General features: G+C 42.6%; 1 protein-coding gene across 2 annotated transcripts in view; it reads left to right on the top strand.

Moving 5' to 3' along the window:
- Positions 1-14935, top strand: part of fgd4a (FYVE, RhoGEF and PH domain containing 4a) — a 55473-nt gene that overhangs the window by 820 nt on the left and 39718 nt on the right. Inside the window, exon 1 of one of the 2 annotated variants that reach the window (XM_085461234.1) lies at positions 5390-6012. The exons of the other annotated variant lie outside the window; for it this stretch is intronic. Coding sequence (XP_085317360.1) covers positions 5937-6012 — 76 coding nt within the window. The 5' untranslated portion in view covers positions 5390-5936. Of the gene's footprint in view, positions 1-5389; positions 6013-14935 lie in introns of those variants that run through there. 2 annotated transcript variants of the gene reach the window in all.

Genomic DNA, 14935 nt, shown 5'->3' with positions numbered 1-14935 from the left:
TTATCCAACTTCTTAAATATTTAATATGTCTTCACAGGAACCACTAGAAACATTAAATACGCTTTCATGTGCAGGTACGAATGACTCAGATCGTACCTTATGACTTTTTTAGTTGTCACATAGCCGTGATGTGTTTTCCTCAGTCCGGTTGGGTAAGCGTGGAATGGCCAGGCCGTGACACTCGGCACACCTCCGTTACAGCCCCGTGTTTACACACCACTGCTGAAGTGCTGGCTGATCAGCAGGTATGAAGGGTTTAAAGGCAAGACCCAACCTGTTGTGTAACCATCTGCAGGCTGGAGGGCATGTTTTTTCTTTTTTTCTTCCAAATAACCACAGTGAACAAAAATTAGTAGGCAGTCATATGACACTGCCTGTACACACACCTCTCAGGTGTTCCTCAGAAGGTTTCTGTGCACTTTGTATCTCAGCTTAACATTTCAAATGCATTAAAAAAATCTTGGGATCTGTGACCAAACAAACTTCCAGATGACTCTTTGCAGAACCCCGACCTGGCACTTGTGACTGAAAGTTTGCCCGGCTCGCTAATCCAGTTTTACATTTGAAATTACTCTGAAAAAGGATCCAAATGATTATTACAATTATGACTGGGCAAGATCAGCTTAGACTTATCGCCTTATCTTGCAGTCCTACTGCATGCTTGTGCAAACATGCAGCTAAGAATACAGTACTCCTAGTTTGATGTGAACTTTGTTCAGTGATTATCACTACATGTATGAAGAGGGAAGGTGGCTTCAGATCATAAAATCTGCCTGTCAGTGGACCGCTCCTGTTACAAGTCCACACCTTTAAGGTGAGGAAGTGAGCTCAGTCCTAAAATACCCAAAAATATTACCAAGCATTGAATCACCCTGTGTTTGCAGTCACTTTTATACGTTTATAATCACTTCCCCTTGTATTGCACAATGTCGCCATATACCAAGTTGTCTATGCTTTATGTAAAACTGCTTTTATGATAATAGGCCAAAGGATAATAACAAAATGCAGCACTGAATCTGAGAACTGAGCAACGCAGGCTGCTGATGTGGTTAATGTGAAGTCTTGGCTAATTTCTGGAAGAATTGATTTGATTTGTCATTTTCCATCAGAAGAGGCTTTAACATCTTACCATGAAAGCCAGCCGTCATTCTCACTGCCAGTTTATTAGCACCGAACAACAAATCTGTCATGCTGGTTCTGTCACAGTAAATTTAACCTGCACATGAACTGTGATCGCTCTCGGGAGTTAAAGCACTGAATCGAACTAATACGTATGACTTAATTGCCCCTGCTGCAGTTGTTTCTTCTGTTCAACTTGATCCAATATGACTCTTAATGATCCAGCATTTTTATTATGCCTGGCTGAGCCTGCATTTCTTTGACTGCGGTTATTTTCTGGCTTTCAGCAGAGACACGGTTTTAAACTTTTAATCATCTGTTACGCTCTACTTCCATTCACTCAGGCCAGACGATTCACTAGCTTTGGTATGAATGTGGATTCTAAGCCATTATTTTATTCTGAAGGACAGACGTTGCAGTCGTTTGTGTCAGTTTTGATCACGTCACTGGGGACAAAAGGTCAGGAAATAAACTATTAGGTCTGCAAGTTTGTTATCCTTTGAACCTGTAACACATTGTTACCATGTCAGCCCTTTTTTGTCGTGTCAGTGTAACGGAGTTGGATTGCACCATGTAAATATCTTTGGATACCATCATAACCTTCAGAATATATCTGTGTATGTGGGCCCATGTCTTAGAAACGTCTCACAATGATCTACACGCACAGTAAAATGAATTCAGTGGAGTCCAAATAGCTTCACAGCACGTCGGTTTATGCTGATGTGAACACAGCCGTATCAGTCTCCAACAAAGGGACTGTTTGTTTTTTGTGTGCTAAGATAGAAGCAGTGGGACTGTATGAATCAGCAGCTGTGTGGCCTGCTAGCCTGCTGTTGCCGGTATTGTTTTTGCTGCACTGATGGTCATTCATGCTGAGCTGAACTGTCTTACTGTCCTCCGCTGGCTTTAACTCTCTTCAGCAATGGTTCTCTTGTACAGTTGAGTTCACGGTGGCTCAACAGTGATTCGTTTTTTCTATGACATGCTTTGCTGAACCACATAAGTAAACACTGCTCATAAATCATATGTGTGGTTATGGAGAAGCATTGCTTCATGTGTGATTGCTATTTGAATGATGAAAGCGGCCAGTCGCAGCCCCCCACCACACCCACTTCTGTGGTTACACCATAGTTAAAATCTTGTAAATAAAATGTGATTAAAGAGTCTTAACGGCTTAGATTGGAGGAAAAATCCACATGTACCATGCAAGAGTCTGAAATAATGGCCTTTATTTCTTTATATTTAAACTAACAAGAAGCTGGACTTGCTTTCTGAAGGTCTTTCAAGGTTGTTGGGTTATTTTGTTGTTGTTTGTTTACTCATTTTCAGCCCCTTCCTCATACCTCACAAGTTTCAACGAGCTGATTCCTAAAGAGCTATTAAATGCAATCTTGACATGCTGTGCACTACATCCTTACAAATTTTAAGGAAACCTGACAATGGAGGACTAATTAAGAAACGTTAGCCCTAAAAAAAACTATGTACAGCAGATGAACACTATCTGAAAGTCACATTATTGACAAACTGGAAAACATCCAGCAAAGATCTGACACAGACCCTGAGATCCATCTGGCCCTTCAGTTGATCCATGTAGTGTTCGCTAAAGCCTCTTCAGAAATGCTCTCAGTGGATGATGGCTGTCAAGAAGCCATCATTAAATAATCAGAATCAGAAAGACTTTATTTATCCCCAAGGGGTAATTAAGATACAACAAAGCAGCATGACATTGAAGATAAGGACAAACAATAAGAGTGAGATAATAAATACACAGAATATACAGTATATACACAGTTATAAAATTACACAGTTTTAAAATTAAAGTGACTGAATAGGTGAATAAATAACTGCAAGTGACTAAAAGTGAATAAAGTGTCGGCAGTATAAAAGAGTGTCGAGTAGTTCTAGTTAATAAGCAAAACAAGGAGAAGATGAGGTATGCAACATCACACAATAGCTGGACCGAAGAGATAAAACCTCCATGAGCCCAAATTTGACATTTGTGGTTCAAATTGTCGTCGGTACAGTATGTATGCAAGAGGCCGGGAGAGATGTGAAACAGTGTCTACAGCTATCTGTAATACATGGTGGAGGCGCTGCCATGGTTTGAGGCTGCACTTCAGCCAAAATCAAAATAGACTAAATTATAAATGGCAGGAGCTTCGTGTTTAGCGCAACAATGAGCCTAAACACACTGCCAGTGCAGTAAAAGCATCTCGCATGGACCGGCCTCCCCAGAGCCCGGACCTCAACATTACTGAAGCAATGAGGAGTCATCTTGACAGAACAAAAGGTAGCCAACATCGAAAGAAGATCTTTGAATGTTCTTCAAGAACCCTGAAGAATTATTCCTGCAGACTACTTAAAGAAATGAGACAAAGGCTTGCACAGGTTCAGGCTGCATCGAAAGAATAAAGGTGATCATACCAAATACTGATTTTCAAGCTCGTTAGAATTGTACAAAAAGGTTTTTTGTCTTATTTATTGTATTTCCATGTATATTTTCATATGTTTTAATAAATCGCTTCACCTATTTCCTGTTTACAGTATAAGGAGTGAGGTGTGCCTGAGCTTTTGCACAGGACTGTATGTGTGCACGACTCCAAAAGTTACGATTTTTATAACAGCAGCTCAGATTATTAATTTATAAAATAATATTTTATTGAAAATGTAACTAATAGGTTTTTGTAATAACTAAAAAAAATTATTGTTTTTTGTTTTTGGAGTAGTTACGATACCTGCTAACAAGTAAGATCATTTCCTCAGGATAACGCAAAGAACTTAAATGTGGAAAACGTGAATTGCTATGAGATGACTACAAACTGTTGAATAAAAAGTATTATTCTGATTTCGGTGCAGGTGTCACAGTACATTTGTTTAGCTCCAAGCATAGTTTGGTGGCCTACTCAACACCTCACAGCTGATCTGTGATGTCAGACTTTCAGTTTGAGGATAAATATTTTATAAACGTAATAAATGAATATCCACCCTCAAGCTGTCCTGAGGTCTGGGATCAAATGTTGAATTAATGTGTTTTTAAAAGTTCTTTTTAATTGGTTTCCATGGATACTTTTGTCTGGTATTTTTCCATTCACAAGTTCGTTATCGCTTTGTTCTTTGGAAAAAGTCACGAGAATCAGGAGGAATCTCATCAATTTATTGATCTTTTTTTTTTTTTTTAATCACTTGACTTTCAGGACATCGTCTGAGATGTGTTTTTCCATTTGTTATATTCACTGGCATGTTAACATTGGCGTGAAAATGTTGTACAATAATATTTAACCACTTGCCAGGTGTGTATGTATTTTTGTTAATCTTTAACTTTATTAGACTGAGTAATGCGGTTGTTTCCTTATTGGAATTTCTTCCCAAAGTTTACTCTGTCTGCTGGAAACGACCCAGACTATAGACGATTGCTCATTGAAGTCTGGAGGAGGGGTTTGGTTTACTCAGGGAATAATCACTGTGGGTGTGTAGTGCACTAAAATGGCTTTTGTGTCTGTGTAATGTCAGGATCTGCATACACAAACTGTCTCAAACAGATGGATTCACCGTAGAATTATTTTTGAGGTACTGGTGCAGTTCACAAACGCTCCAGTAGGAGGCATTAAACGCTTAGGAATGTTTACAAATGGTTGTCACTGCTCAGTGTGGCAGGGCCCTTTCAGAGAAATGTAGTCCTTTATAATGAAGCCTGTATCAGCTGCACTTTAGAGTGGCATGACACTGTGCAGCTGATCCCGCATCAATTAGAAGAGTAATCATCGTGTTCGGTGCTTTTGATTCTCTTTGCAAAACCAGGCGTACCTCCCATCTGAGCAGCTCTTGATTCTATTGTTCTTTACTTTTACACACTAGTGTTCAGTATTTGTTTTTTTTTTTAATTTCATAAACTCATCATAAAACACACCAGTTCTGTGAAAAATTTCATGGCTATTTTGAAACTTCTGTGTTTATATCTTCATCTGTATTCAAGGTCAGCTTGTCCTCTCAGGCGATTTTTAATTTATTGTAAATCTGTTGTTGTAATATATTTCTAAATGTTAATGAGTCTGAGATTCAGTTTGCCCAATCAATAGAAGCTTAAATAGCTGCCATGTTTCAGCCAGGACATTCTGTTTTTCTTTCCATGCGCCAACCAGAGCTTCCTGACTGCAGTGTGTGTGTGTGTGTGTGTGTGTGTGTGTGTGTGTGTGTGTGTGTGTCTTTTCCCGGTCCTGACAAGCATTGTTATAGCCTAAGAGGTCCTTCCCAGACCACTACAACACTGTTACCTTTAGTTTGAACTGAGAAAAGGAGGAATCAGCCTTGCTGTGTTGGCCTGCTAGACACCAAGGAACCAATGAGCTAAGGAGCCTTCCACTTTGAGGAAGTTTAACAAAGGATGATATTGTGAAAACGTACAGCCCGCCTTTTTGGTTCTCACCTTTGCGAAACTGAGGACATCCCTTCTGCAACAGGATTAAAATGTGTTTGTGGCTTGCTGATTCATCTTTTATCTTTCTCTGCAGGATCGTAGGGTAAAGCGCAGCATAGTGTGCACCCAGAGGTGTACTGGAAAGGTACACTTTTTTACACTTGGGAAGTGCAACATTAGTGTTTCTTTGTAACACTTTTCCTTTCCTAATCTTTTTATACACCTCACTTTTGGGCACGAGATGGACTTCCTGAGATCCTGTCTGAGACGCGATATATCCTCGGGTAGGTGATTCTCACAGGCTGGACGACACAGTGAGGATGAATACTATCTTTAGCTGAATATATATGTTTAGAAGGACCATTTGGGTTATCATTTTAAAGTAAAAGACACTGGACGGATAATGAAACGACGACGCAAGTACTGGTTTTGGAGCCGGAAAGGTAAAAAGTCAAAGATGTGTCTGCTCTGCTGCTATGGTAAGATTTAGAGACCTGTCATTATGAATTACACAGCAATGAGTTAATGTTGTTGAAAAGGGAAGAGAGTTTTCTTGTTCATGCTTTTAAAAAGTCCTGTGTGAATCATTTTCTTACATGTGAAATGTCCTCGATGCTCTGTTGTCAGTGTTTAAATGGCATTTAGCAACTTTTAGTTTCCTAACTGTTAGAGAGGTCCCATTTCTAACATATCCGTCCTCCTGCTGTACTTCAAAGATCTTTGTTGTGCTGCAGCTCCCTCCGATCAAGTGTTTGCTTGTTCTTGCTTATCTTTAAAGAGCCTTGCCTTCTGCAGCACTGCTAATTGTGTTGGGTTTCGTTAGCAGTCTGCGTGAATGACTGGTAAATTCACACAGAGCGACTACTTGTCATGTACAGTGAGTGCTTTAAATGTTCTTGTTGATTTACTGCGTTGGCCTCCCTGCAGACCTGCCTGCAGCCTCAGAGAAACACAGCAGCATGTGAGGGGAGCTTTAAATCCACCACAGTGGAAAAAAACCAAAAGTTTTGTTCTCAGAGGCCTGGGAACTGGCTCCCACTCTTAAGACCCTCCAACCACTCTGACCTTTTGGCAACGTCCCTGATGAGCTTTTACAACTGTGTTCATGCAATACAGTGTATGCGTGCTGTAACATTGCAGCCCCTTAAATGCGCACCTTTCTTCGGCTCCTGTGTGTTGTTGAGGGGTTGAGTCACCCTCAGTTAAAAGCAGACCAGGAGAAGCGGTGTGAGACATTCTGCTCTCATTCACATTGGCAGGAAGGAAAAGGCTGGGAACACCAGCGAGCCCGGCTCCTTTCACCATGCTCATTGTTTTAATGTGGGAGAGAGTCTAAGAAGCAGTGGAGACCCAACTTATCAGCACTGCTACATGCACAGTTGGATTCATTCTCTATTTTTACTTTAGTGTTCAAAAGAGAGGTTTTAGTTCAGGGAACATTTGAGCATCTCTTAAAAAAAGGTTAATGGTGAATGTTTACTTTAAGTCAAATTAGCTTCTGTAAGCACTGAAGTAGCAGCATTAATCATACTAATGTGGGAACAAATGCCCAGTCTATCAGAAGATTCTCTTAATTTAATGTAGCCATGAAAACTTGAAAAATTATACCAGTAATGATAAATAAATTCTATTATCATGGCATGGAAATGGAATAGGAATGATATAGACATCCCCTCTCTTATTTTAGGGGTACGTAGCATCATGTTAAGAAATACTTACACCAAGTTCTACAAATAATAGTGAACAACAGTTACAGTCTGTTGTTTTTAAATGCTTACGTTCATGAAAGAATGCTCGATGTGTCGGGGTTGGCCTCGGGCATTTAATCCTGCTCACTGTGTTTTTGTTCAGCTCAAGGCCATGAAGTGTGTAAGTGTGTGTGTAAGTGTGTGTAAGTGTGTGTGTGTGTGTGTGTGTAAGTGTGTGTGTGTGTGTGTGTGTGTGTGTGTAAGTGTGTGTGCGTGCGTGTGTGTGTGTGTGTGTAAGTGTGTGTGTGTGTGTGTGTAAGTGTGTGTAAGTGTGTGTGTGTGAGTGTGAGGCATAATGACCAGCCCCTTAATGGTCCGTGCGACCATTTGCGTGTGTGTGTTCCCAAGATGACACACTCTTTTAGTTTGTGCTGCAGTGCAGTTGTCGACATTTTCAAAATTAAATTCTGAAATATTGTGTAATTAACACTTACGTCTTTGGAGACTTTACTGGTAGTTGGCGGCTGATTCGTCAATGTTACTTCCTTGTTTTTACGTCGTATTTAAAGAACTTAAACAAGAAAGTAAGTTCTGCGTAGACAAAGGGCAAGTGTCTGGTAGTCATGTGCAGATGATAATGATGAGCTAAATTTAGCACCATTGTTCGTTTCACTTGGTGAGAGTCTTGAGAGTGTTGTTGTTAACCTCTGCTAGGTGCTTCCTGGAAAACTACATGTTTTTTTCTTTCTTTTTTCCCTCCTTTATTGCAAACTCTTTCTTTACCTGTTGATCTCTCTGTTCACATTATTAGTTTGACACGACATGTATGGACATCTTCAGATTTACATACATTCATCTCAAGTTTTAAACTTTCAAACTTGTCGGTTTCATTTAAATCAGGGTGGGTGTTGGAAAAATCTTCAATCTGTTAATGCAATAGAGGACATTTAGATCTCAGGTATTTCATTTGCTGAAATGCAAATAAACAGGTGTTTCCATTTGAGTCTTTTTTTAAATCTATAAGTGGTTTAAAAGCTGAAACAATGGAATTTACAGTAAGATGATGTATTGGATGTTGTTTAAGCACGAAAACAGCTGTCAGGCAGGTGTGCAGTCTCGACTGTAACCACCAGAGGGCTTTCTGCCAACACGCATGTCAGCAGATGTTGGGCAGAAACGCCAAATCAGAAAGGTGTGGGTTTTTAGTATTTCGGATTTTAAGGTGCTAATCTCAAAATTTGTGAACTGCTGTTAAAAATGTCGAACATACATTTATGATTATGGCTCCAAATGAAATTTCAACCTCCCACACTGTCTGTCATCAGTCAGTATGGAGCACCTGATGAGCCTTGTCAGTTGAATTGTGATTGCCTTGTTAGAGTGTTAAATGGTGCAGAGGGGACCGTAGTAAATCCTGTTAGCCACAATGTGATTTACAAAGCATTTGCTGAATAGTAATTCAAACAGACACAGACGATCGGTGGGTATATATGACAGAATTTCACACAGCGCTCCTCATGTTTAACCTGTGCCTGTCTTTAAGCAAGATGGTGTTTGGCTTGATAAACTGGCCTTTTATAAGATCAGCGAATGAGCGCGTTTACTCGCACATGTATGCTATCACTGCTGCACTCACAAACATGAAAATAATGAGGCGTTTATCAGTGTTAAAGATCCCGTTGAACTCATTTTGTTATACAGCTTGGATTATAATGAGATTTCTTCTGCGTGTTTACTGTGTGGAAAGACGAGATGGATAACAAAAGCATTTTCTGTGCCGAGATCCTTTTCTCACTCCCGGTAAACTAATTGTTTAATCAATTTGATGTTTAGATAAACGCTACAGTCTGGCTGCGTTATTATCTCTTGCACAGCTTTGCTTTAGGGTCGTTGCTTCACAGTCTGCATCGATTTTCAGCTGGTTGTTGGGGTTTTTTGTAGGGGAAGATTGACAGCAGGGATGGCATGATTGTGGGAACCAATCCAGGGCAAGTTGTGAGGCGGGGGTGGATGCTGACCCGTTGCCTGTCCTCCTTTTGTGACAGATGTGCTCTACTGCTGTAGAGACAAGCTTTCGGTTTGTGTACCTTGTTTGTGTCACGGTCTGCGGAGGCAGACCGTGCGGAAAGGTGTGTGGTGGACCCAGGTGCAAACACAAACGAGGATGCAGGAGTGGATTCCAACAAAACGAGCCTTTTATTATGGCTGATGAAAAGAACAAAAACAGAATGAGGGCAGCATACGTGTAGTACTCAACAGAAAACCTAAACTGGACAAAACTAAGGAAAGACTATGGCTGGAGGTACAGAACACAGGAGGTGGTAACACAGACGACGCGAGACAGACTGTATGAAACACAGAGACTAAATACACATGAGGGATGATCAGGGGAAGTGGCCACACATGGGAACACAGCTGACACACATGAACTTAACGACAGGACAGAAGGAGTGAAACTGAATACACTGACCGTGAATACAGACTTTCAAAGTAAAACAGGAAACATGGAGATTAGACAAGACACATGAACCGGGGAGACGTAGTACAGGGGAGATGACATAACCGACAGCATGGACTTGACAATATAAGACACGCAGACATAAACACACGAAGGGCAAGGGAGACTTAATACACGGGTAATATGTACAAATGGCTGGACTGCCTTAGTGACCCTAAACAAAGAATAAACATCAAAATAGGCTAAAACACAAAACACTGGGTCGCACGACCCAGGACCATGACAGTTTGTTGTGTATTTGAAGCTTTTGTTCTTGTGTGTGTGTCTCTGAATGTGCTCGTGTCTGCAGACCATACCCATCATTTATTATTGACCTTCAACAATGTGCATGGAGGAGGGGAGGGTTGAGTCAATGAAAACAGCGAGGGATCAAATATGTGCGTGTGCGTGTGTGTGTGCAAGAAAACAGGCGTGTTGGTAAGTGGTGCAGGTTTAATTAATGATGTGTGTGTGTGGTAGGCCCGCTTTGAGCTTATAGAGATGTGATGGGTAATGGCCTGGAGCTATGGTGCTCTCCTCCCCTCGCCTTTTCTCCCAGGCCAAAGAGAGAAGAGAGATGGATGCAGAGTAACAGAGAGGTATGGAAATGGCAAGAGCAGTGGGAACTGCCAGCTGCAGCCATGAGGAGGGAGGAAAAAGTGTGAAGTGTGTGTGTGACTGTGTCTATGTGTGATGAGTGGGAGGAAGGTAGTGAGGCATTAGACAGAAGAAAATGTATGCACATATATTCTCTTGTTACAAGGTAACAAAACATCACAAAAAGCCATCTGGATGATAAGATTCTACTCCCTTAAAATCTGTTTGAAATGAAGGCAGGTTTTTCATCTTTACACAACTGTCTGCTGAAAAGTGACTGCAGTGCTGATGGGTTGAATGTAAGCACTCGTATAATAGAACAGAAGAGCCCTTCACTGTCATTGTATATGTACAACAAAATTGTAGAGCCCAAATAGAGGGACAGAGTCTTAAAAGTCAGCTGAAGATATTATTTGTGTTATTATTTATAGTGATATTTTCTTTAATAAGAATACTTGAAATAAGCTGTGCAAAATATTTTTGACCTTACATTTTGTGTTGTATTGTTTTTGGATTTAAATAGAAGAAAGGCTTCATTTGGGTACATTTAGTGTGTGTGTGTGTGTGTGTGTGTGTGTGTGTGTGTGTGTGTGTGTGTGTGTGTGTCTGTCTGTCTGTCTGTCTGTCTGTCTGTCTGTCTGTCTGACTCTGTGAGGCAGCTCAGAAGTGGTTCTTTAAGCTGTCATCCAGAGGGTGTGACAGCTGATTCATCTTTGGCTGTACAGCAGCGAGGGATGGCTTATCTACCACCAAGCAGAGTGTGCTTCATCTATTTGATTGCATTTCTTATACCTGCGGTGTCTCAGAGTTAGAGCATGTTGTTGCATTGATGTGACCTTCTCCGTGTGTGTGTGTGTGTGTGTGTGTGTGTGTGTGTGTGTGTGTGTGTGTGTGTGTGTTGTGTTCATCAACCCAACGTAAATAAGACCTGTGGATTTGTAGCTCGTCTTATAAGTGTGCATGTGTACCTACGTGACAGTAATTCCTGCACTCACGTCACACTGCAGGTTGTACAGTGAATACTTAACTAGGTCCATTATTCGGCATCTGAAAAACAAAACTTCTGAAAAGCATCACAAAAGAAACAACACACCCTCTTTCTGATAAAAATCAGTGAATATGCTATCTGGTGACAGCCCAAAAACCACGACAGAGCCTGAACCAGTACAACCAGTGTACAACGAGTACACTGTACAAACACCACCAGACTTATGGTGATCTTCTAAAGCTACACCATTAGTAAAAGTCCGTATTTTCACGACCATAAGGCGCACTTAAAAGTCTTAGATTTTCTTCAAAAAGTACGGCGCGCCCTATAGCGCAGTGCGCCCTGTGTGTTGTAAGGAGGACGTAGTAGAGAACACCATGAGAACGCTAAAGGGTGAAGTGTGGGCGTTGATCGTATATACCGGACAATCGCACATACCTGTATAAAAGGTCAGGTATGTGCGTTATGTGGAACATCGTTGTTTTAACAACCCTGAAAATGGCAAAGAGACACGCTTATGAAGCACAGTTTAAACTGAAGGCCATCAGCTACGCGGAGGAACATGGAAATCGAGCAGCCGCGAGAGAATTTAAGATTAATGAATCGATGGTTCGCAAGTGGAGGAAGCTGGAAAACAAGCTCCGGCAGGTCAAGAAGACGCAGCTGAGTTTCCGCGGACATAAGGCGAGGTGGCCCGAGTTGGAGGAAAGACTCGACTTGTACGCGCTGATTCCACAGATAAGGTACGAAAATATGTCAGGCTACGTCAGTAGCAGTTGGTCTTCAGGGTTTCTACTCCACGGCCCTATTTCATACTGGTCCACATTTCCAATGCACGCTATTTTCTGCAAGTACCGCTGCTTCGCCTCTGAATGAAATCGGTCTCTATACAGTTCATTCTCTTTTGAGCTGCTTTTAAGCATCTTTCTTGTAGTCGTCGTTCCAACACAGTGTGTTTGGTTTGATTCGTAGACCCCGAAAATGGCGCTGCGCTCCCATAATGCATTGCGGCGTGACGTCAACTCCAAAGCCCTATACACACTCAACACAAGGCTCCAGCCTGTCTCTCTCAACCACCCAGGTTAGGAGGGAACTGAGGAGGATTAATGGCAAGAAGGCAGCGGGTCCAGATGGCATCAGCTCGAGGGTCGTCAGGTCCTGCGCGGTCCAACTGTGTGGGGTGATGGAGCACCTCTTCAACCTGAGCCTGAGGTTGGGAAGAGTCCCACAGCTCTGGAAAACCTCCTGTGTTGTACCAGTGCCAAAGACTTCACGCCCCAAGGACCTCAACAGCTACAGGCCGGTGGCTCTGACATCCCACCTGATGAAGACCCTGGAGTGGTTGGTCAGCTTCGGCGCCTAATAAGCTCATCACTGGACCCACTTCAGTTTGCCTACCAGCCTGGCATTGGAGCGGATGATGCCGTCATTCACCTCCTACATCGTTCCCTCGCTCACCTGGAGACCGCTGGAAGCACTGTGAGAATCATGTTCTTTGATTTCTCCAGTGCCTTCAACACCATTCTTCCCTCGGTTCTAAAGGACAAGCTGGTGAACTCTGGAGTGGACCATCACCTCACTACCTGGATCCTGGACTACCTCACCGACCGACCACAGTATGTGAGGACTCAGGGCTGTGTGTCGGACAGGGTCGTCTGCAGTACGGGGGCCCCACAGGGAACGGTTCTGGCTCCGTTCCTCTTCACCATCTACACTGCAGACTTCTCCCACAATTCCACCCAGTGCTTCCTGCAGAAGTTCTCTGATGACTCTGCAATAGTCGGCCTCATCACTGATGGGGACGACAAGGAGTACAGAGGTCTGACCCAAGACTTTGTGGACTGGTGCCAGCTGAACTACCTCCAGATCAACGCCAGTAAAACCAAGGAACTGGTGGTAGACTTCCGCAGGCACAAGCATTCTCCACTGCAACCACTGAACATCCAAGGTATGGACATTGAGGCTGTGGACAGCTACAGGTACCTTGGTGTTCATCTGAACAATAGACTGGACTGGACTCATAACTCAGACGCCCTCTACAGGAAAGGGCAGAGCAGGCTGTACCTGCTGCGGAGACTCAGGTCGTTTGGAGTGGAGGGCCCACTCCTGAAGACCTTCTATGACTCTGTTGTGGCTTCTGCTATCTTTTATGGTGTGGTCTGCTGGGGCGGCAGCATCTCTGCTGGGGACAGGAAGAGACTGAACAGGGTGATCCGAAGGGCCAGCTCTGTTCTAGGATGCCCTCTGGACTAGGGATGGGTATCGTTTAGGTTTTATCCGATACCGGTGCCAAATCGGTACTTTTGAAACGGTGCCGGTGCTTAAACGGTGCTTAAAGAATGGAGAACACAAACTTTGTCCAAAAACCTCTCATGTTCAGCTGTTTTGTTTTTTTTTTGTAAAAAGATAACAATGTTAGCCTTTTCTGCAGCTATGGGGCATATATGGTATCACTCTTGGCTGGAAGCAGTGCTTAAACAATGGAAAAAAAACACAAACTTTGTCCAAAATCCTCTCATGTTCAGCTGTTTCCCACTTTTTCTTTGGTCATTTTAGCCTTTTTGTCCAGGGTGAAGGGAGTATCTGCCATCAAACAAGAGGACAGCTGCATGTAGCTATGATGATGTTTGCTAGTTCACCTTACATGCATTAATGTAATAACGTGGTTAGCCTACTCAACGTAAATTACACACGGACAACATTAAGCGACTCACGCAGAGAAGAACGGCTGCTGCTGCATCATCATCCTCATCATTTCTGCTACACTGGCAGGGCTAGGGGCCAGGACTCTATTCTTCGGGTTTTTGGGGGATGTTGCTCCGGGTCCGATAACTGGCAACCCACCCAACGTGCACAGTGTGAGGTCTCGCAGCAAGCTATCAAATACGGCGCATTTCTCGGCTTTTAAAAAAAACGCTATGCGTCGCCAGGTGTTTCATCAGATTCGAGGTGTTACCTCCTTTGACAGTATCACAGTATCAGCTTAAAGCACTTGTTGCTGCTGAGTTTGCATCTTTTACTGTGAAGTACAGCCAGACTTTGACCGCTTCGCCTTGGACATTTTTAATCTGTAGCTCTGCTCTAACTGAACGTACGTACCTGGCCCCGCCTACTATCCTGGGAAACGTAAAATGATTGGCTAGAAGTGTATCACAGCTCAGGAAAAAAAAAGCACCGAAATAAAGCACCGAAATGTGCGCTGCTTTTCGGTCTGGTTACTACCGTTTATGTCAGAACCGGACACCGGTACCCATCCCTACTCTGGACCCAGTGGAGGTGGTGAGTGACAGGAGAATGGCGGCTAAGCTGTCATCCCTGTTGGACAACATCTCCCACCCCATGCAGCAGACTGTGACAGCACTGAGCAGCTCCTTCAGTGGGAGACTGCGGCACCCACGGTGTGGGACGGAGAGATTTCGCAGGTCTTTCCTCCCCACTGCTGTCAGACTCCATAATAAAGACTTTAACTGATCAAGCACACACATCCATACATATGCAATAATACTAAGTGCAATAATCTTTTCTGTCATCGTTGTATTTTTACTCAGTTGTATATAGTATTTGTATTTGTATCCTATTTTTATCTTATTGTATATTTATTTTATTTTATTCTACTGTATATAGTATTTTAT

Source organism: Copadichromis virginalis, linkage group LG7 (genome assembly GCF_057382275.1).
Source record: "Copadichromis virginalis isolate Kocher_CV1m ecotype Utaka linkage group LG7, C_Virginalis_male_GT1.1, whole genome shotgun sequence".
NCBI lineage: Eukaryota > Metazoa > Chordata > Actinopteri > Cichliformes > Cichlidae > Copadichromis > Copadichromis virginalis.
The sequence above is the reverse complement of the archived record's forward strand: the minus strand, read 5'-3'. Positions and strand labels throughout refer to the sequence as shown.